This window comes from Acinonyx jubatus, chromosome C1 (genome assembly GCF_027475565.1).
Source record: "Acinonyx jubatus isolate Ajub_Pintada_27869175 chromosome C1, VMU_Ajub_asm_v1.0, whole genome shotgun sequence".
In the NCBI taxonomy this organism is placed as follows: domain Eukaryota; kingdom Metazoa; phylum Chordata; class Mammalia; order Carnivora; family Felidae; genus Acinonyx; species Acinonyx jubatus.
This window is the reverse complement of record NC_069381.1, coordinates 199,333,329-199,354,616: the sequence shown is the minus strand read 5'-3', so window position 1 is coordinate 199,354,616 and position 21,288 is coordinate 199,333,329. Positions and strand designations below refer to the sequence as shown.

Here is a 21,288-nt window from a genome sequence, read left to right as displayed (position 1 = left end):
CCTGATGTGCAGGCTCGAACTTAGGAACCATGAGATCATGACCTGAGCCAAAGTTGGATGCTTAACCAACTGAGCCACCCAGGTGCCTTAAAAGTACCAAACTTTTGAAGTATACTTCCTGTTCCATGGTTTATAATTGTAGGGATATGAACACAAATTGAAGATAAAAACAGTAACAAACAAAACAAAGTCTGTACAACCAATGTTCTTATTGGGGCGCCTGGGTGGCTCAGTCAGTTAAGTGTCTGACTCTCGGTTTCATGAGTTCAAGCCCCTCATTGGGCTCTGTGCTACCAGTGTGGAGCATGCTTGGGGTTGTCTCTCACTCCCTCTGCCCCTCCCCTCCTCAAAATAAATAAATAAAACAAAAAAGTTTATTAAAAAAATCAATGTTCTTACTGTTTGGTCAGTACATGAGCAAAAACTATGAGAAAAAGATACTGAAGGGTGAGTTTGGAAAGAAATCATTTTCTTCTTCTTTTTTTAGTAGGCTCCATGCCCAACGTGGGGCATGGGGATTGAACTCACGACCCTAAGATCAAGAGTTGCATGCTTTATCGACTGAACCAGCCAGGCACCCCTGGAAAGAAACCTTGAATGTATTTACTTTTCACAAATCCAAAGACAGTTCTTTATTATCTGGGAGTCTGAGATCTGAAACAGCTAATGTATTATTTTCCTGAGCAAAACATATTTTAGACACATCTCCCATAGTAAATATATGTGGAAACATTAACTGTAGCATGCAAAAATTCAACTAGGTGAAGCAGAAGACAAACATCTGCAGTTATGGGAGAACAGTTCAAAAGTTAGAAAAGAGAAATAAACAAAACACAACACCAGCTCAAATTCTTATCCCTGTAATAATACTCTTTGTTGACTGCAGTTCTTGTTCTTTACTCTCCTTACAATTCCAATAAATGTTTCTACATATATGCCAAATTTAATCCCAAATGTTGGGCTTCATACCCTTATTAACAACACACAGAATGGTACTTGATAAGAACCATTATATGACTTATTTACTTATTATTTAACAAATATTTATTATTATTTGTTATTATATCCTCATTTATTAGTGAAAACAGACTCAACCTCAAAGACAAAAAGCAAACAACTGGTGAACAAAAGTTATAAAAGACAAAACAAAACACCGAAGTTAAGATCGCTATTATGAATGAGTATTTCAGGCTTGTAAGACAACCCTAATAACTTACCAATAACTCCAAGACTGGTTAGCCGAAGATACTCAAAGGGACGCGTTTTGCTGACAGTGTGCAAAAAGGGGTACAAAAAAAGTGGGATGTGTGCTGCAAGAAATGCTGACCTGAAAGAAAAAGATAATCACATTCAGAGCCCAGACTCAATTTCTAAGGATCGTGAACATTCAATTTCCAGGCAGTTCATTCTGTAAGGTCTATAACATTGCCTAACCAAGAAACCTCTAGAAAAGGGTCAACGGTCATTAGTCTAGACCAATGGTTCTCAGTTGGGATGATTTTGCCCACCAGCGCACATGAGGCAATGTCTGGAGATAATTTTGTTTGTCACAACTGAGGGGGGTGCTAGTGGCATTCAGTGGGCAGAGGCCAGGGATGCTGCCAAACATCCAACAGAGCACAGGACAGCCCCCTTTCACTCCCCTCCTCCCACCACAAAACCTAGCTCAAAATGGCAATGTCAAGGTTAAAAAAAAAAAACCTAGTCTAGATCAATGGTTAAGAGAATACACCATTTTCCCTATAATCAGTATCAAGTACCTGAAAAAGTGATAAAATATCCAACTGCAGATTTAAAAAAGTAGGTCATAAAATGCTATTAAGTGCCCGAGAAATTCTCCTAGATGCCTTCCCTCACCTATTCACAGGTACAGTCGCACAAAACCTTATAAACCGAGACAGGAAGACAAAGGAGCCATTATCAGGTTTATCTGCTATGTTTAAATGCACACTGTTCTTTTTTTTGTTAGAGCATTTCAGATACACTAGATATTCTAAAAACATTGTAATCTGAAGCTAATATGTCAGGCAACTAACGTGGAACCAATCCATTACTTTATGTTATTTATAGTTACACCTTATGGGAGAGCAAACACTCTAAATTGTTAACACAGTACTCTTGCATTTTTCTTAAGTGCTTAAAAATAACTTTCATTGTAACTTCTCTAGAGCTCTAAAATGTGTCAACCTAGCACTCAGATTTCATAAGGAAACTTGAGAAAAAGAGGAAAGACTTCAATAAGATGTCATTAAGTGCCTCAGAGCCATAAAAGTCACAAAGCAGATACCTGAACAGGATTTTCCTTTTCCTGTCAGATGTAGCAGGCCAACTTGCATGCCAATTCTAATCTTTTACAAGGCTGCCTAGAATCCTTGGTTAAGAAAGATTCTGAAGCCAAATCTAGGTTCAGTGGGGAAAAATGCTGGGTTCAAATATTTACTGAACTCCTGCTAAATGTCATGCACTGTGCCTCATATATGGCACAGTGATGTCTACCATGGGTTAAGGGGGGAGAAGTATCTACATACCTGACTTTTCTTGAGATGTGAACGCCACTCCTTTATTTTTATTTTTTTATTTGAGAGAGAGAGATAGAGAGCGAGAGAGAGAGAGAGAGCGTGCATGCACTCGAGTGGGGGTGAGGGGCAGTGGGAGAGAGAATCTTAAGCAGGCTCCACACTCAGCACAGAGCCTGATGTGGGGCTTGATCCCACAACCTTGGGATCATGACCTTAGCCGAAATCAAGAGTTGGACACTCAACCGACTAAGCCACCCAGGCGCCCCTATTTTATTTTTAAATAAACTTTACCTCTAACGTGGGGTTCAAACTTACGACCCTGAGATCAAGAGCCACATGCTCTACCAGGCGCCCCGTGAATGCCATTCCTTTAAAGTTCAGTGTTATAAATGAGTAAAAAGTAAATGAGACAACGGATTATTATTCAGCCTTAAAAAGGAAGAAAATTCTGACATATACTACAATGTAGACGTTATGCTAAATGAAGTAAGCCAATTACAAAAAGACTAATACTGAATGATTCCACTTAAATGAGATACTCAGAGTAGTCAAAATCATACAGACAGAGAGTAGAAAGATGGTTCTCAGAGGCTATGGGAATGGGGAGTTATGGTTTAATGGGTAAAGTTTCAGTTTTACAAGATGAAAAAAGTAATGGAGATGGATGGTGGTGGTGGTGGTTGCAAATTATAAAGGCATTCTTATTACTCAACTCTATGCTTATAAATAGTTGAAATGGTAAGCTTATGTTATGTATACTTTACTGCAATTTTAAAAAGGCAAAAAAAAAAATTATAAAAGAACAATACTATGCTGTTACTACATGAAAACTTGGTGAATTAGAGACCAGAAATTCTTCAGGAAAAGCAAAGCAAATGAGAATCCTGGAGATCCACACCCACACACATGCACCCCACTGCATGCCTCTTCCTCTCATTCATAAAAAGACCATATTCAATACAACCTCCATCAACAGACGCATCAAAGGACTGACCTGGTTTCCGGGTGTGATGCCACACATTGCAGTAATGCCAGAGCATTGCAAACTCTGTTAGATTGGTGTGCTGTCAAGGTGGGTGGGTTGATGGATGGATAAATATTTACAATTTCCTAAAAAATGGAAACCAGCAGCAGATGAATAAAGAACTTATTACAAAATGAATTCCCATGGTATTAAAGCAAAACCCTAAAAACTCCCACAACTTAAAAAAAAAATTTTTTTTAACATTTATTTATTTTTGAGAGACAGAGCGAGTGTGAGCAGGAAAGGGGCAGACAGAGAGGGAGACACAGAATCCAAAGCAGGCTCCAGGCTCTCAGCTGCCAGCACAGAGCCCGATGCAGGGCTCGAACTCACGAACTGTGATATCATGACCTGAGCCGAAGTCGGACACTTAACCGACTGAGCCACCCAGGCCCCCCAAAACTCCCACAACTTTTGATTCCACATATCCTGTAAGAACTGAACTATCAAAGTGGGAGCAGAAATAAACAATGCTATCTTTTCATCCCAAAGATACCTGAGACTATGAGAAATTTCTACATAGGTTTCTAGAACATTTGTCTGGAGGCAACTGTGGTCACCTACACTTCCCTCTTTATATCCAGCATCTGTTGAGGCCTTCACTTGAGGGGCTCTTATATTTATAATCCTCCATTTTGTCAGTACCCTGCTTTAAGTTATAGTGATAACTGGCCAGATAGCAAGTGTCAGTAGATCAACCACAGTGACTCATTAAGAAGTCTAAATTTGGTCAGGTAGCAACTGCAAAAAGGGAGAGATAAGAACGTGGGATGGGCACCTGGGTGGCTCAGTTGGTTAATCGACCAACTTCAGCTCGGGTCATGATCTCGCAGTTTGTGAGTTCGAGCCCTGCATCGGGCTCTGGGCTGACAACTCTGAGCCTGGAGCCTACTTCAGATTCTATGTCTCCCTCTCTCTCTACCCCTCCCCTGCTCATGCTCTGTGTCTGTCTCTCAGTAATAAATAAACGTTAAAAAAAAAGAAAAAAGAACGTGGGTATACACATGGAGATATGTTCAAACAGCAGTGAACATATGTACTCTGTCAAAATGTGATGATACGCTGTATACAATTCCTTTTTTTTTTTAATTGTAAAACTTTTATAGGAAAAGTCCCTGAAAGAAAGATTAGTTTTGGGGATTAAGAACACACTTATTGTGGGGCACCTGGGTGGCTCAGTTGGTTGAGCATCGGACTTTGGCTCAAGTCATGACATCTTGTGGTTTGTGAGTTCGAGTTCCACGTTTGGCTCTGTGCTGACAGTTCGGAGCCTGGAGCCTGCTTGGAATTCTGTGTGTGTCTCTCTCTCTCTGCCCCTCCCCTGCTTGCAATCTGTCTCTCTCAAAAATGAATAAACATTAAAAAAAAAAAAAAAGAATACACTTATTGTGATAAGCAATGAGTAATGTACAGAATTGCTGAATCACTGAATTGTAATACTGTATACCCGAAACTAATATAACACTGTATGTATGTTAATTATACATTAAAAAAAGGAAAGATTAGTTTCTTGGTTACATGATATAGGAAATGAATGCAAATTTACTTAACAGGCTTGAAAAATTAATCTAATTATTAGGAATTTTGGACAATACTTTAAAGGATGATTATTCCATTATCTTGGTATTGTAAGATTATACCATATCAATTTATTTCCCACCAATGATCATTACAGTCAGAACCAAATTTTGGTTACTTACCCTTTAATGTACAAGTGTACCTACCTCTAATCCTATAGTTATCATATCTTTATCTTAATATTTCCTTTTGCCAGAATATACCCTGCGGTTCTTATACTTTACTTTCTACCTTTTTTCTTCTGTCATGTAGAAGTGTCTTGTGGTATTCCTAAAGCTGTGTTTTTCAAAGTGTAGTTCTCAGACTACCTGCATCAGAATCACCTGAGAGCAGGGCAGGTGCTTTCTAAAAAAAGATTTTTAATCTGAGACCAAATAAATCTTTTGGTCTGCATTTTAACAAGCACCTTAGACTTTTCTAAAACAGATTCTTACAAATGCTAACATTTAAAGAACTATTCTACCAAAGTCTTCGAAATCATTTGAGCAGACAGAGAGAGAGAAGCATGATAAACAGGAATGACCTGCAACTCACTGGTATGTACCCACCTGTAAAAGTGCTGCAATAGTACCAAATGAATGCCACAGCATGGGTGCAAGGTCAGGAACAGATTCTCGCTTCTTACTCAGCTCCAGCAAAGCATTTTCCCTTGTCTCAGGACTGGACAGCTCATTGATCCACTGATAGATTTTTTCTCTGTCTACTTGAGCCAGTGCAGTAGGCACAGGCTTCAAGTGGAAAAAAGAAAGTAAACATGTTTTGTTAGAGTCAAACCAAGTTTTACTCTGCTTTAGAGGGAATGTGTTTTTTATAAATACAAGGGGAGCTTTTCTATATCCGTACACTTGATGTAAATAAATTCAATCTCTCAAAATCTAAAACACACACACACCTTTCAATAATTTCATGTTTAGAAATTTATCCAAGAGGTACACCTGGGCTGTACTGAGGACATACCAGGATGTTTACTGTTGCACTGTTACAAAAGCAGAAAACTTGAAATTGTAAAAATCTATCAACTAGGAACTGTTAGCTACCTATGGGTACATCTTTATTTGTAATACTATGTAGGTCTTTAAATAAATAGCTTTACATGTGTTGATACTAAATAAAACCAAAAAACAAAGCGTACAAAATAGTATAGACCCTTCCACTTATATACATAAATATACTTATATATATTTACATACAACATTTCTAGAATGACACATAAGAAACTTAACAGTAACAATAAAAAAAAAAATAAGAAGCTTAACAGTAATTACTGCCAAGGTTGGAATCTACATGGGAAATTTACTTTTCCTTGTAAACAATAAAACCTTCTGCATAGTTTACTTTTCTTAAGCATATATCTATAATAGTTTATTTGATTTTATTATTTTGATATATTTTTAAAATGCTGATTTATTTTGAGAGAGAGAGAGAGAAGGAGGAGGAAAGAGAGAATCCCAAGCAGGCTCCGTGCAGTCAGTGTAGAGTCTGATGCGGGGCTCAATCTCATGAACCACAAGATCGTGACCTGAGCTGAAATCAAGAGTTGGGACACTTAACCAACTGAGCCACTCAGGTGCCCCTGTAAGTTTTTGAAAGGAAAAAAGTTACACCCTCCCCACCTACTTCTGGTCCTTCCCCCATTAATTCTGGCATCCCCTTCCACGGAGCAGAAAACATATGTAATTTGGAAAAGCCCCCCTTCTAATGATTCTTATACATACTCTACCTCTACCCCTTTGAGAATCATCCATTACTTACTCACATAGGGGCAAGACGGACAACATTCTTTTATTATTGTACTAAAGCATCACAACGTTCAAAAAAATTTGAGCATTTCTATAATTCTCCACACCTGTCAAACAGCCTGTGCCCTCGGTTAACTCCCTTAATTATTCTTCTTTGGAAAATATGATAGAGTAGAAAAATGATTACCATTGCTATTTTTAGCTCTAAAGTCCTAACAGATTCAAGATTTCGATCCTTATGCCCAGTATTTTCTCACTTAGTTACCCCAACCAGGGGAATTATTGGGTAGATGGGGGGCAGGAGGGGTAGGCAAAAAAAAAAAAAAAAAAAAAAAAAAAGAAAAAGAAAAAGAACTATACTTACAGATGAGCTCACTATCACTCAGAGGATTAACCTGCTCAATTCACCCAAGTATGAACTTGCATATTCCAGTGCCTTCCTGAACTGCATTATTACACAGCTTCCCATGGTATTTATATGTTCCCACTACAGCTTAGTGTGATAGAATCTACCCATCGTACAGATGGAAAGATGAGGCACAGAAAGGACAACTGTCTTTGTTGAAGAACAAAAGTCTAAGATAGACTTTGAGGTGCACTCACAATCACTGTACCCAAGCTGAACAGTCTTCTATAAATGGAAGCTTGATTATAAGCTTTTAGCTTAATGTTTATCATTTCACTTGCTTGACAGAATGAACCACAAAGTGTTCTGCTAAATGGACTGAAATACCATGCAGCTTAAGTATTCTTTAAGTGCCTCAATCTGTTGAAAGGTATTTTGTAACTCCCATCAGTGGTGGTCCTCAAGGAAGCCCAGGCTCCCACAGCAGCAATATGAAGAAGTAACAGGGTAGTCCTACCCCCCCCCCCCCATAGCAAAAGCAGTATTGTCTAAACACTTGCCCTTTCCAGGCTATTACAGATAGGCCCTCAACTTAAAAAATTATTTTTGGAAATGTAATTCCCACCAGGAAGACAGGGTATGTTTATTTATAGAGTATTATATCACCTTAAAAAGCTCTGTGGAAACAAGGGCTAAAATTTTAGCTTTGAGTTTCCTGCCCACAGTTGCCTGGATGACCCACAATCCAATAACTAAAGGGGTCTCAGAGATACTCATTGCTCTATTAATAGAGTATCTATACTGATTAGTCTTTACTCATTCAACTCCCCCTAAAGTCCTGTTGCCCCAAACCACTAAGCTCCATTGCCCCCAGTACAGCCAGTTTGCAACCTGTATCTGGAACTCCTATGCCTCATGCTGCCCCAGGGAGCCCTGGGTGTAGAACAGCAGGATGCACTTGTAGCCACCAATCAGCATATCATGGCTTCTGAACACTAGGCCCCACCCCCACATATTCTATTTCCAGAGCTGGCCTAACTTCAGCAAGGAGATGGTGTCCTTGGAGCGATGCTAACACTCTAGAGGGCCTGGTGCCTAGTTGGGTATCTAACGTCATGGCCACCTGCTGCCAGCAATACTCCAACTTTTAAGGCTACTTGTGGGAGCTGCAGCCTCTGTGGGGCTTTGGTTCTAAGAGAGCTAGGGATGTCAGGTAGGTGGTAATGTCTTTTCAGGCACTAGCTTGGACCTATGGGTTCTGTAGCCATTCTAGCAAAGGGAAGGCAGTGAGGGCAGTTTGGTGCCAGGAAATACTTGGGATAAGAACCCTCTTTTTCATCACCCCCAGTGAATTTTGCCTACAATTTAACAGGAGTTAGTTTAACCCTACTGAATACCTATTTGTTATGGGATGAATACAATTATTTCTTTAAAACAAAAATTTTTTTAAACATTTATTCATTATTGAGAGACAGAGAGAGACAGAGCGTGAGCAGGGGAGAGGCAGAGCGAGAGGGAGACACAGAATCTGAAGCAGGCTCCAGGCTCCGAGCTGTCTGCACAGAGCCCGAGGTGGGGCTTGAACTCACAAACTGCAAGATCATGACCTGAGCTGACGTCGGACACTTAACCAACTGAGCCACCCGGGCGCCCCTGAATACAATTATTTCTTAAAACAAAAATGGGAGCTAACACACATAGTGCTTACTCTGTCAGGCACTGTCCTAAACAAATACTTGTCACTACTCTCATTTTATAGAGGAGGAAACACTGTTATTTTGCCAAAGCCAAAATCTGAATCCAGGCAGCCTGGCAACAGAGTCCATACTCTTCGCTTTGCTAATGCTGTTTCTCACCTGACTGAAAGATTAGGTCTGATCTAAAGATGATGTTTAAAGGGCACCTGAGTGGCTCAGTCGGTTAGGTGTCTGACTTTGGCTCAGGTTATAATCTCACGGCTCCTGAGTTCAAGCTCTGCGTCAGGTTCTATGCTGATACCTCGGAGCCTGGAGCGTACTTCGGATTCCATGTCTCCCTCTCTCTCTGCCCCTCCCCTGCTTGCGCGCTCTCTCTCTTTCTCTCTCGCTCAAAAATAGATAAACGTTAAAAAAATAATAAAGATGATGCTCAAAACAGCTTTGTCCTGTGACCTGGACAATAGAGACAGGGAACATACATATAAAAAGCTCAGACAAAAACTTAAAATGTTACTGCTGTTAGTTCAGCCGAATCCGAAAAACAATCAGCACCATGAACAATACCCAATACTGTCGATGTGAAGGGATATTCTCGACTTAATTGAGACTACAAAGCACATGATAATCATCAACAAAATATTTTTTTAAAATGTTAAGTAAGCTCTATGCCCAACGTGAGGCTTGAACTCACAACCCAGAGGTCAAGAGTCTCATATTCTACCAACTGAGCCAGCCAGGCACCTCAATAATCATCATTTTAATGAGAAAGTCAGTGAGATAGTTGGACCTAATTCCCTATGTCAAATCATGGTTCTCATAGGAATAATCTAGCTAGTGATAGCCACTTCACTCTCACATACACACCTCCACCACACACATCAACAGGTAATTTTATAACACATGCAGAAGTTTAGTTATTGTGGAGAATAAAAGGGAAAATATTTTTACATTTTGATTTACATATTGATATATGTACAGGTGACTTGAATGTGGGTTTGAACTACACAGGTCACTCATACATGGACTCTTTTCAGTAACTACAGTACTGTAAATGTATTTTCCCTTCCTTATGACTGTCTTAACATTTTCTTTTCTCTGTTATAAGAATGTAGTATATAATATACATAACATACAAAATATGTGTGGATCAACTGTTATCAGTAAGGCTAACAGTTAAGAACAGACTATTAAGAATTCAGTTTTGGGGGAATCAAAAGTTTTATGCAGATTTCCAACTGTGCATGGGGGAGGTTGGCATCCCTAACCCCTACCCTGTTCAAGGGTCATCCGTATTAATATTACCAGATGACTGACAAAATCCTCTGGACATTATCCTTGAATAAAACTCCAAAACACAATTCTAGCATTTCAGTAGATCTTGATGTAAATAAAACCCCAATATGTATCTTACCCTCTTTCTAAATCCCAAGGATCATTTAGGCACACCTTTCACAAAAATATTAGAATCTGAAAATTCATGTCTTCCTAAGAGTGTGGGAAGTGAAAGAGGCAGGTGGGGTAGATAAGGAAAGAGACAGAACCGTACTGAACATTAAAAATTTTTTTTTCAATGTTTATTTTTAAGAGACAGAGTGTGAGTGGGGAAGGGTACGGGGAGACATGGAATCCAAAGCAGTCTCCAGGCTCTGAGCCATCAGCACAGAGCCCAAGGCGGGACTAGAACTCAAGAGCTGTGAGATCATGACCTGAGCCCAAGTCTGATGTTCAACCAACTGAGCCACCCAGGTGCCCCTGTACTGGACATTTTTTAAAACATGGTTTCATTTACTGAACAGAACACGGTTATTATCCTCATTTTACAACTGATGAAAGTATGAGTAAAGGATGGTAGGTTTCCTCTTCCTGCCATTCTCTAAACATCACCACTGAAGATTCCTAAAGCAATTGCTACAATTCTTTTATCATTTACTAATACATTTCTGAGGCTGTGGATGATATAGAATTCAATCTAGGAGCATACACTCCTCTTCTGGAGAAGCATAACTTCTCTACTGGAGACTACTTTAAACACATTAAAAGTAATAGCAGAATACTGCCACAAGAATTGAAGTTAACACTTTTTTTTTTAAGTTTATGTATTTTTGAGTGGGGGGAGAGAAAGAGAGAGTGGGGGGCACAGAGGCACAGGGTGGGGGGCAGAGGATCAGAAGCAGGCTCTGTGCTGACAGCAGTGGGCCCAATGTGGGGCTTGAACTCACAAACCGTGAGATCATGACCTGTGCTGAAGGACCTGAACTGAAGCCAGCTACTTAACCAGGTCAACACTTCTTGGATCACGTGAAATCTATGGATCTTTTCCTCAGGAAAACATGCAATTGCAAATTGTTTTGCACATAATTTCTTCTACACAAAATTTACACACAATTTAAAAGAATTCATAGACCCCATGTAACCTATGCATGGATCCAGAATTAAGAACTTGTTTGTCAAGTGAAAGAATAGAAAAGACCCCAATTTACATGTAACTACACAAGCACAATAAGTGGAATGCACACTGCACTGGAAGCCAGAAATGGCTTCAAAATACAGTTTCGCCATTTCTATAATTGTGTGACCTAGTATAAGTCATTTACTTTGGCAAGCCTTAATTTTATCATTGGTAAAATAAGGGAACAATACCATAAAGTCCCAGGCAGCTCTCAAATCTTGGAAATTACTTTATTTAGTTCTTAGTTATTGCTGAGGGACTAATCTAAGAGTTCTTTTAAAAAGTTAATTTTATTGAGGTTAATTTGCATAAAATTTTAAGTGGACCCATTTTAAGTGTATGTTTCAATGACTTTTTTTTTCTTTGGTTTTTTTTTTAACGTTTATTTATTTTTGAGACAGAGAGAGACAGAGCATGAATGGGGGAGGGTCAGAGAGAGGGAGACACAGAATCTGAAACAGGCTCCAGGCTCTGAGCTGTCAGCACAGAGCTCGACGCGGGGCTCGAACCCACGGACCGCGAGACCATGACCTGAGCCGAAGTTGGCTGCTTAACCGACTGAGCCACCCAGGTGCCCCATGTTTCAATGACTTTTGAGAACTTTATATACCTGAGTAACCACCACCACAATCAAGATCTAGACCTCTTCTTTAGGAGTACCTGGGTGGCTCTGACAGCTCAGAGCCTGGAGACTGCTTTGGATTCTGTGTCTCCATCTCTCTCTCCCTCCCCTGCTCATGCTCTGTCTCTGTCTCAAAAATAAACATTATATATATATATATATATATACATATAGACAGACTTCTTCCACCATCCCCAAAAGTTCTCTGGTACTTCTTTCAGTAAACCACACACCCAGTCTTAGGCAATCACAGATAGGCATTCTGCCACTATAGAATAGGGTTGCCTTTTCTAGAAATTATAGAGGAGGAACATATATTGAACATAAACATACTTTTTTTTCAACACGCTTTTTTTAAAGTTTATTTATTTTGAGAGAGAGAGAGAAAGAGAGAGAACGCGTGCGCGTGCGCGCGCGCGCACACACACACACACACACACACACACACACACACACACAAACAGGGGAGGGGCAGAGAGAGAATCCCAAGGAGGCTCTGCATTGTCAGCACAGAGCCCAACAGGGGCTCGAACTCACAAACGGAGAGATCATGACCTGCGATGAAATCCAGAGTTGGCCGTTTAACCACCTGAGCCACCCAGGCACCCCAAAACATAGTATGTTTATACCAATGTACCAGTCACTGAGGATTACCTCAGAATTCAAAGAGGAAACAGGTTCAGGGAGGTTTAGCAGACTCAAATTCACACTGTGAGTGTATGCTGGAATTAAATTCAAACTGTAGTCTACTTCTTTATACAATCAGTAAGCCCTACCCTAGTCTGTAGGATTGAAATCACAATGATCCTTCCAAGTTGAAGAAATTATTTTTTAAGAACTCAATACAGAACTTTGAGTTTAACATTCTATTCTAATACAGGTCATTAATAGTTGGACTTGGATAAACAGGGGTTCAATTACAGAAACCAGAAAGTCATTTATGAGAAGTATGATTTGGACTATTAGTTATCATCCTCAACACTTACTTCCAAGATTAGAAATCATATAGAACTGTACATTTTTAGGTATAACCTCCTTAAAGTTAGTGGTCCTTTCAACAGATCAGTTTAACAAATGTTTATATTACCAAAATTTAGGAGAGAATCACCCTCCTCTCTTCTGTTTAATGGTTTGGATATGAAAAATGTATTTCAAGTAAATTTTTCCTTTCAACAAAGCTTAACAAGGCAAGACACTTACCAAAGTCAGTCATCAATGGCTAAACTCTTAAGTGTCACACAGGGTACTGATAGTTCGTCATCTATCTCTGAAAGATCTTAACTCCACGTGAAAAGGAGAAAGAGATTTCGGACTTCAAAAAAAAAAAAAAAAAAGACCCACGTTATCCTTAAGTGGGAGCAAAATAAGACTTTCCCCCCTCATCAGTTAAAAAATTGGTATTGATGGCGTTTTAAACCAGGAAATAACCAAACCTCTCAATATAACTTTATATTCAAGAGCCAAAGTACCTGTTGGTTTTGCTACCAGTAACTATGGGACAGTGAATAAAGAAAAATGTCACAAGATTGAAAGAGATTATTTTCCTAAATCTGGAGATGACTTAACATGTGGCTTTGGTGTCTGCATAATGATGATACTCCAAGAAAACACACTTTCTAAATAGTGCCAAAGGAAATATTAAATTAGCTTAATTATCTTCATATTTTTAGAAGGGCCAGGATGTTCTTCAAAACACCCCTTTAAAAATTGAAGTGAATAAGCAAAGAGAAGTTAGGCAATTTGCTTAAAACTTCAACAGGAGACATTGGAGGAAACAGGATTTAAATCAGATCCCTCAGAGTGCACAATGTTCCCTTTACTTGCCAAACAGGAGAGCACCTGGGAATCCAGCACAGCTTCAACAAAAAGATGTAAACTGACTGATGATGCTACTGGTTACGTGGAAAGTGAGGGTAAAAACATGGGTTTAAGGATACTAAGACCACCAGTGGAAATTAGTGGAGAAATTTTTTAAAAAATTCATACCCAATGCATCTCTCAAATAAAGGCTTACCTTTGGCTATTTTAGATCACTAGCGGAACAGTCATTAAAGACCCACAATATGTGAAAATCTGTAGTTCTACTAATCTGAAACAACCTCCAAGGTCCACAACAAGGTGATTTGTTACTTTGCTGAGGCAGGAATTATAGTCCCACGGCTGAAGTCTGGGAGCAAGTCACTTAACCAATGAGTGTATCTGGCCAACAACTGAGCACTTTGTTATTCGCATTTCATTTTTAGAATAATCCTGTGTGGCATTTCTGTCCCTATTTCACAGATGTGAGAAAGAAATTATATTTTATGGTGGCAATAATGACAATGTTAAAATGTATTCTGTAAAGTATGACAAGAATATACCATACTGTACATTTCTAGCATAATACACTACTGAAGACTCAAAATTTAAGATACTTTCCAAATTATCTCAATTCTTCCCTCTAGTGAATAAAATCCTGCATTCACATGTGATCACATTCTCATTTGATAGTACTATCTCCCTAGCTGAACTAATGCTTTACCTGTTATTTTAAAAAAGAGATAAAGGCATACACAGGTATAGGTTTTCATCATTCAGCAAAAAAAATTTTCTCAATGGGCTTAGATTAAAGGTAGTGTTGCATTAAACTCTTCTCAATTTCCAGTAATATACACCATGACTATCCCTTTACACATATCAGAATAATACAGGCAGTTTAGTCTAATAGAAGGCATGAAAGATTGGGAAAGAGGTGGTTGAACTTTTCTATGCTTCAGTTTCCTCAGTAACCAAACAGTCTAGTGAATGAGTGGTACAAAGCAACTTGTCAGAACTTTTGTGTGATTCCCAATAGCATAACAGATGAAAATGTATCTAAAAGCTCAGATTTTTTTAATTAAAAAATTTTAAATTAAATTTAAATTTATTAACTTATTTAAAAATTCTATCTTTTGAGAGATTGAGCACGAGCAGTGGAGGGGCAGAGAGAGGGAGACACAGAATCGAAACAGGCTTCAGGCTCCAAGCTGTCAGCACAGAGCCCAATGTGTGGCTCAAACTCACAAAAATATGGGGTTCAGACCCACAAATGTGAGATCATGACCTGAGCCGAAGTCGGATGCTCAACCAACTGAGCCACCCAGGAGCCCCTAAAAGCTCAGATTTTAAATCAATGTAACTTATTTGAAGAAACATATATTTAGTGTCTATTAAAGTAATGAATCACAACCTTAATCATTGTTCAAAAGATGCATTAGGGGATAAGTGAAAATAAAAGGAAGTGAATAGGTACAGAGTTTGGATAGTCACAGATAAAAGAGCAGTTTGGTACCAAAGCCTGGAGAAGACACAATCAGATTGTGGGAAACGGACAAGCCAAACTTACAAGAATCCCTTGGGTAACCTGTCCCTCCCCTACTAGCAGCAACCTTATCTTCTGACTTGCTTCTTCCCAAATTACATGTGTAATTTAGGAGAAGAAACAAAAAAGCTGGGGAAATTGCAATCACTTAATAGAAAGATGTAATGCAGAGAGTGGATACTCTGAGTAGTTACAAATGCTTAGAAACACGGTGAGAGGAGGCAGAGATGTCACTGGCCCCAGAAGTGACAATGTTTTCTATAGCTGAGTCACATTCAGCATACTTTTTCACTTTTTATATTTATTTATTTAAAAAAAATTTTTTAATGTTTATTTTTGAGACAGAGAGAGACAGAGCATGAATGGGGGAGGGTCAGAGAGAGGGAGACACAGAATCTGAAACAGGCTCCAGGCTCTGAGCTGTCAGCACAGAGCCCGACGCGGGGCTCGAACTCACCGACCGCGAGATCATGACCTGAGCTGAAGTTGGCCGCTCAACCGACTGAGCCACCCAGGCACCCCTCACTTTTTATATTTAAAGTTAAAGCAATTTTTTTTTCTATTTAGTACTTATGTCATTTTGCCTGATAATGCACTTCCAGTGTATTATCATCTTAAGTCACTTCACCCTAGTGGAACAAAAAAAGTACAACTGGTATTCAGAAGAGTGTGCTCAAATCATATGATCTTATTTCCCCATTATGGCTATGTGCTCTCAGTAGTCACCTCCCTCATCTATACTCTTTCATTCATTTAAGTATTTGAGACCAAACTTTGTGCTAGGAACTGTCTTGGCACTTGGGGTAACCATGTAAACAAGATCCATAGGATCTCTGTCCTTGCCCTCAAGAAGTAGACAGTCAACAAACAGGTAAGTTAATACAAAAATTACAAATTGAGATAAACGCTGAGAAGGATATTTTAAGAGAGAAAAGTTAGGGGTTACAAAACCTCTTTAAAGAGAATGATCAAGAGAAGGCTACTCTGGGGAGATTTAGGCAGAGACCCAAGGAAGACGAGCCAGTTACACCCACCAGCTGTGTGTGTGTGTGTGTGTGTGTGTGTGTGCGCGCGCGCGCGAGCGCGCTATGGGGGGGGGGGGGGTACGTGGTAAGAGCATCCCAAAATTAGAGAATCAGAAACTGCAAGTGAAGTAGAAAAGCGCAGGTATAAGAAGGGGCAGGCGGCCAACGCAGCTGGAGCCTACGGAGCAAATGACACAAGACCAGACCGCAAACGTAAGGACCGTATCGTATAGGGAGGGCCTCATAGGCCACAGCAAAGAGTCTGGATTTTATCTAAACGCAATGGAAAGTCCAAGAACTACTTCAGACAGGTGAATTACACGATCCGTTTTTCTTATTATAAGATCGCCCTGATTAAATGAGATGTGTGAAAAAGATTTTAAGGGCAGAGAACCGTAAGTCAGACGTAATAGGTGTTCACTTCTCCCGGTCCCGGATTTTCCACCTGTAAAACAAGTGGTGTGAGCTAGAAGCCATTTCTTTCCCGCTGCGAAGTGCCCAGGCAGCGAGCGAGTTCCGAGAGCAAGGGCCGTGTCAGATTGACCACGGAATTCACCCTCGTCTCCGCCGACGCCCAGCACGCAACCGGCACCCTGAGACTGTTGGTCAGCGCAATGAATCCATGAATGGCCTGCCCCGGCCGCGAGGGAGGCGCTCCGGCGCGGGACCAGGCCCCGGGGCCGGAAAAGAACGCGATACGCGGCGCAGGAGGCTGCGAGAGCCGACCGGAGAGGAAAGTGGGGGCCGGCTCCACCAGAGTGAAGGCGCCAAGAGGGAAGAGCCCGGGCCTCGCAGACTGAGGGCAGGAGGAGCTGAGACACCGGGCCCGACAAGGGGACCTGGGAGAGGAGGCCGAAAAGCCGGGCTAAGGACGGGGTCTGGGCCCAGGCCGGAACGCCCAGCCACTCACCGCAGCCGTCGCCAGGCTGTGCATGTTGAGAGCGGCCGCCGCTCTTCTCCCACTGCCGGACGCTCCTGACCCGCGTCCCCGCTTCAGTGACTCTGCCGCCAAAGATGAAGAGCCGCCGCAGCCGCCATCCGCCTCCGGCTCGCTCCGCCCCCTTCGCAGCCCTGTGACCCTTCACCCCTGACCCCGCCCACACACCTCTTCCCGCCTCCTGGCTCTTGGTGGAGTTAATAGTCCCAAAGTCTGTCCTTTGCCCCTTAAGATTCTTGGCCAGAAGGACGTCCGCCACCTACTAGTCCCCGCATCCTCTGGCTTCGAGCAGGTATCCCCAGAGAGGAGCGTGAACTCTGACTCTCCTCCGGAGGCCAGGGAAGGGCGGGAAAAGCCTGGCCGTCTCTGAGGACAAGCAGTGCGCATGCCCAACTGGGCTGTGTAGGAGGGGAAATGACGGAAAGTCCAAAGTGCTTGAAGTGGGAAGTGCGCATGCGTACTACTTCAGGCGGGGGCGGGACTGTCTCGGCGAGACTTCGCTCCGTGCTAGGGCGGGGCGAAGGCGTAGGGAAGGCGGAGTTTGCAGGGTTGCACGCACGCGCCTCGTCTGGTCGCGTCGAGTGTGCGTGCGTGCGTGCGTGTTTGCGTGTGGTCACAGTTCCCGCCATCAGCCGCTCTCCCTGAGTAGGGGGAGCGAGCGGCCCCTCTCCTTCGTGCCTGGTGTCCCTTCCTTCCTTCCCCCCGGCTCCTCCCCCTCCGCGCGGACTCTGTGCTTCCGGCAGGCTACTGCAGGGCTCCGGACCCGCAAGCACAGGTAAGGCGGGCCCGGCGGCGAGCTTCTCAACTGAGCCGTTTTCCCCAGGTCCCTCCTCCCCCCGCCCCCTGCGGTCCGCCCACTCGGCGTTCACTCTTCTGGAGTTCGCCCCGCTGCTGTTTAGCTCACCCCCACCCCCAGGACGCTCCCTGGGCCTCACAGGTACTCCTCTTGGGTTCCCCTCCAGGCTTTTCCTCTCCTTTGACCTGGTCTTTACTGTCACGCTCTTCCTCCGCAATACAAACCTGGCCCCTTTTCGCTGGGGGCTGTCGTCGTCCGCCACTCGCCCCTTAGCAGGGCCTGCTGTCTCTTCAGGTGACTTCCGTTGCCGTACACCCATCAGGCCTTGGACGTTCACTCTTGACCATTCTTCATCTTCTTCTCTCTGCTAACCATCTCTCGCTAAAAGACATGAATTGTATTTTTGTCGTGCATTTGGTTGCTCTCCATCTTCTAGCTATCAGATCAGGTTGTCAGGTTTACCTATTTTAGGTCTTGATCCATGAAAGGAAAAGATCATTGATAACAAAATCCTGTGTTCTGGAGAGTTGGCCTGTAGTGGTTTTGTGGTAATCCTTTTCAAAATTTTGGCTCTGGGTAAATGCCTTTTTGGGGTGGCAGTGTCTGACAAGTCTACAAGTCTCTAACCGTACAAGATGTCTAAGACAGGGTGTCAAGGAGGCAGTTGGATATACTGGGTTGGAGCTCAGAGGAGAGTTCTGGGCAGAATATGTGAATTAACGTATATATGTCACCTGCCGTGTTGATAATTAACTGGAGCTATGGATATGGATGAAATTGCCTATGGAGAGTGTAGTACTGGAAAAAAAAATGCACCTAGGGTAGAGCACTGAGGGATTCTTGGTGTTTAATAACCGTATAGAGGAGGACAAGTCTTTTGTAAACGAGATGAAAGAAGCAATCAGTAGTGTTGAATTCTGTTGAATTCAACAGAATGAGGACTAAAAAGCCTGGTGACATCAGAGTAATCTATGTTTAGTGAGAGATGTTCGATGGAGTGAAATGGAATATCTGGGTTTAGTGCTAGGGTCTTATTCACCTCTTCTGCCCTAAGCTTTAAATTCCATCTATATATTGATGATTAAGAATTTTAACTTCTAGGCTTTTCCCTTTATTTTCAGTTCAAGATCTAAATAACCAATTGTCTGCTTGATCTCTCCACTGGATTTTTTTCTTAGGAATTTCAAATATAATATATCTAAAACCAAAGTCTTGATCTCCATTCCCCAAATTCTTTGTCTTTCAGTATGCCATTTCAGTAACAGCATATTCACTTATTCACTTACATAAGCTAGAAACTTGGGATCCATTCTTGACTTTCATCCCATGAATCTTTAAGTTCTACTTATTCTATATCCAATACAGTTGACCCTTGGACAATGCAAGGGTGGAGGGCACTGACTCCTTCCAGCTGGAAATCCATGTGTAACTTTTGACTTCTCCAAAACCTAACTACTAATAGCTTACTGTTGAGTGGAATGCTAATAGCATAATGTTAGTACATATTCTGTATGCTGTGTTTATTACATACTGTATTCTTAGAATAAAGTTAGACAAAAGAAATGTTATTAAGAAAATCGTAAGAAAGAGAAAATACACTTACAGTACCGTGCTTATCAAAAAAATCCCTGTATACATAGGTCCGTGCATTTCAAACCTATGTTCAAGGGTCATCTGTATGTCCGAATCTATTTCTGTACATCTTCAGTATCACTTTTCCAGTTCAAGGCATGATCTTAAAAATTTTTTTTAACATTTATTATTTTTGAGAGAGAGAGACAGAGACAGAGACAACATGAGTGGGGGAGGGGCAGAGAGAGAGGGAGACTCAGAATCCAAATCAGGCTCCAGGCTCTGAGCTGTCAGCACAGAGCCCAACACAGGGCTCAAACCCACCAGCTGCAAGATGATGATCTGAGCCAAAGTCATAGGCTCAACCGTCTGAGCCACCCAGGCACCCCTCAAGCCACGATCTTCTTTCACTTGGACTTAATGTCACTGGTTCCCTGTATTCTCATCTGTAAAATAGGAATAATAATCACCTTATTGTATTGTTCTGAAAATTAAATGGCACATGACACACAATAAATAGCTAATAAGTATTGTTATTGTAATTGTTATAAGCTGAATCATTTCAGTATTCTCTTGTCTGCCCTATTTTCTTTCATTCTTCCTTCTTTTGCTCTCCTCTCTGAACCCAAATAAACCATATCACTTCTGCATTCAACAGTGACATGTTGTTTGTCTGCTTAAAACTCTTCTGTGGATTTCCTGTCACTAAATGTTTATTAAATTTAGGGTAAAATTAAAAATCCCTGTGGTCTACAGGATTCTGTATAATTTGATTTTTTCCAGCTTCACCAGCTTCATCTTGCTCTAGCCTCCTCTTTCTCACTAAACTCTAGCTACATTACTTTTCATTTCCTTAGTCACACCAGGTTGTTTTCCACTACAGGGCCCTTGCGCATGCTGTTGTAGTTGCCTGGTTTGTTCGAGCATGACCATCCCCAATTAAGTCATTCTTCAGTATTAGCCTAACTTTTGCTCGATGCTTTCTACCCTCTACCCCCAAGTCTTAAATCAGGTACCCTATTATAGTGTCTCATCATGCCTTGTGCTTTATATTTGTATCACTTTTTAGAACTTGTAATTATATATTGTGTGATTATTTAAAGCTTGTCTTTTATTAGAACATATGCTAGGAGGTATTTCATTTCTATTTCTCAAGAATTCGAGTGAATAAGTAAACTGGAGCTTGTTTTAGGAACCATCTTGTCTTTCAGAAGCACCAGCTTACTTATACCTTGTCATCTGATGACAAGCACCTTTTCACTCTTCAGGCAAATTCAAGGACACAAAAGAAAAAAAACCCAACAGTTTTCCAGCTGTGGATGATTTTACTCATTGTTAGGTTATAAAATCATTCAGATTTTAGACTCTGAGTTGGAGATAAACTTTAGGTCAACTTCTGTCTTTTAGTCACACATTAATTTTATCTCTGTGCATTTGTTTTATAGATCTTTTTAGGAAAGAAAGCTTTTAGAAGTGGTTTATATATTTTAACAGCAGGTTAAACTACGAGACTGAAGGGTATGAGGTTTCCAAAAACTAAATTTTTGGAAAATTCCAAAATATTACTTAAATTCCATATTTAAGTAAGTTGGTGGTGGATGTGGGAGAAAATACTAAAATTTAATAATTTGTGTGTGTAGAACA

The 21,288-nt window shown here is 41.1% G+C and overlaps 2 protein-coding genes across 9 annotated transcripts in view; one reads left to right on the top strand and one right to left on the bottom strand.

Moving 5' to 3' along the window:
- CNOT9 (CCR4-NOT transcription complex subunit 9) overlaps nucleotides 1-17,689 on the bottom strand; it is a 29,734-nt gene extending 12,045 nt beyond the window's left edge. Inside the window, exons 1-4 of one of the 3 annotated variants that reach the window (XM_015066677.3) lie at nucleotides 17,445-17,689; nucleotides 5,670-5,849; nucleotides 3,514-3,629; nucleotides 1,218-1,327 (exon numbers count right to left, since the gene is read on the bottom strand). In XM_015066677.3, coding sequence (XP_014922163.1) covers nucleotides 1,218-1,327; nucleotides 3,514-3,629; nucleotides 5,670-5,849; nucleotides 17,445-17,663 — 625 coding nt within the window. In that variant the 5' untranslated portion in view covers nucleotides 17,664-17,689. Of the gene's footprint in view, nucleotides 1-1,217; nucleotides 1,328-3,513; nucleotides 3,630-5,669; nucleotides 5,850-17,249 lie in introns of all 3 variants that reach the window. The other 2 variants (XM_015066676.3, XM_027050699.2) reach the window with 2 other exon arrangements.
- A 221-nt stretch (nucleotides 17,690-17,910) lies between these two features.
- USP37 (ubiquitin specific peptidase 37) overlaps nucleotides 17,911-21,288 on the top strand; it is a 97,345-nt gene continuing 93,967 nt past the window's right edge. For 3 of the 6 annotated variants that reach the window (XM_027050717.2, XM_027050732.2, XM_027050711.2), the window contains exon 1: nucleotides 17,912-18,051. The gene's annotated coding sequence lies outside the window, so the exon portion shown is untranslated. Of the gene's footprint in view, nucleotides 18,052-18,146; nucleotides 18,214-21,288 lie in introns of those variants that run through there. The other 3 variants (XM_027050726.2, XM_027050724.2, XM_053215787.1) reach the window with 3 other exon arrangements.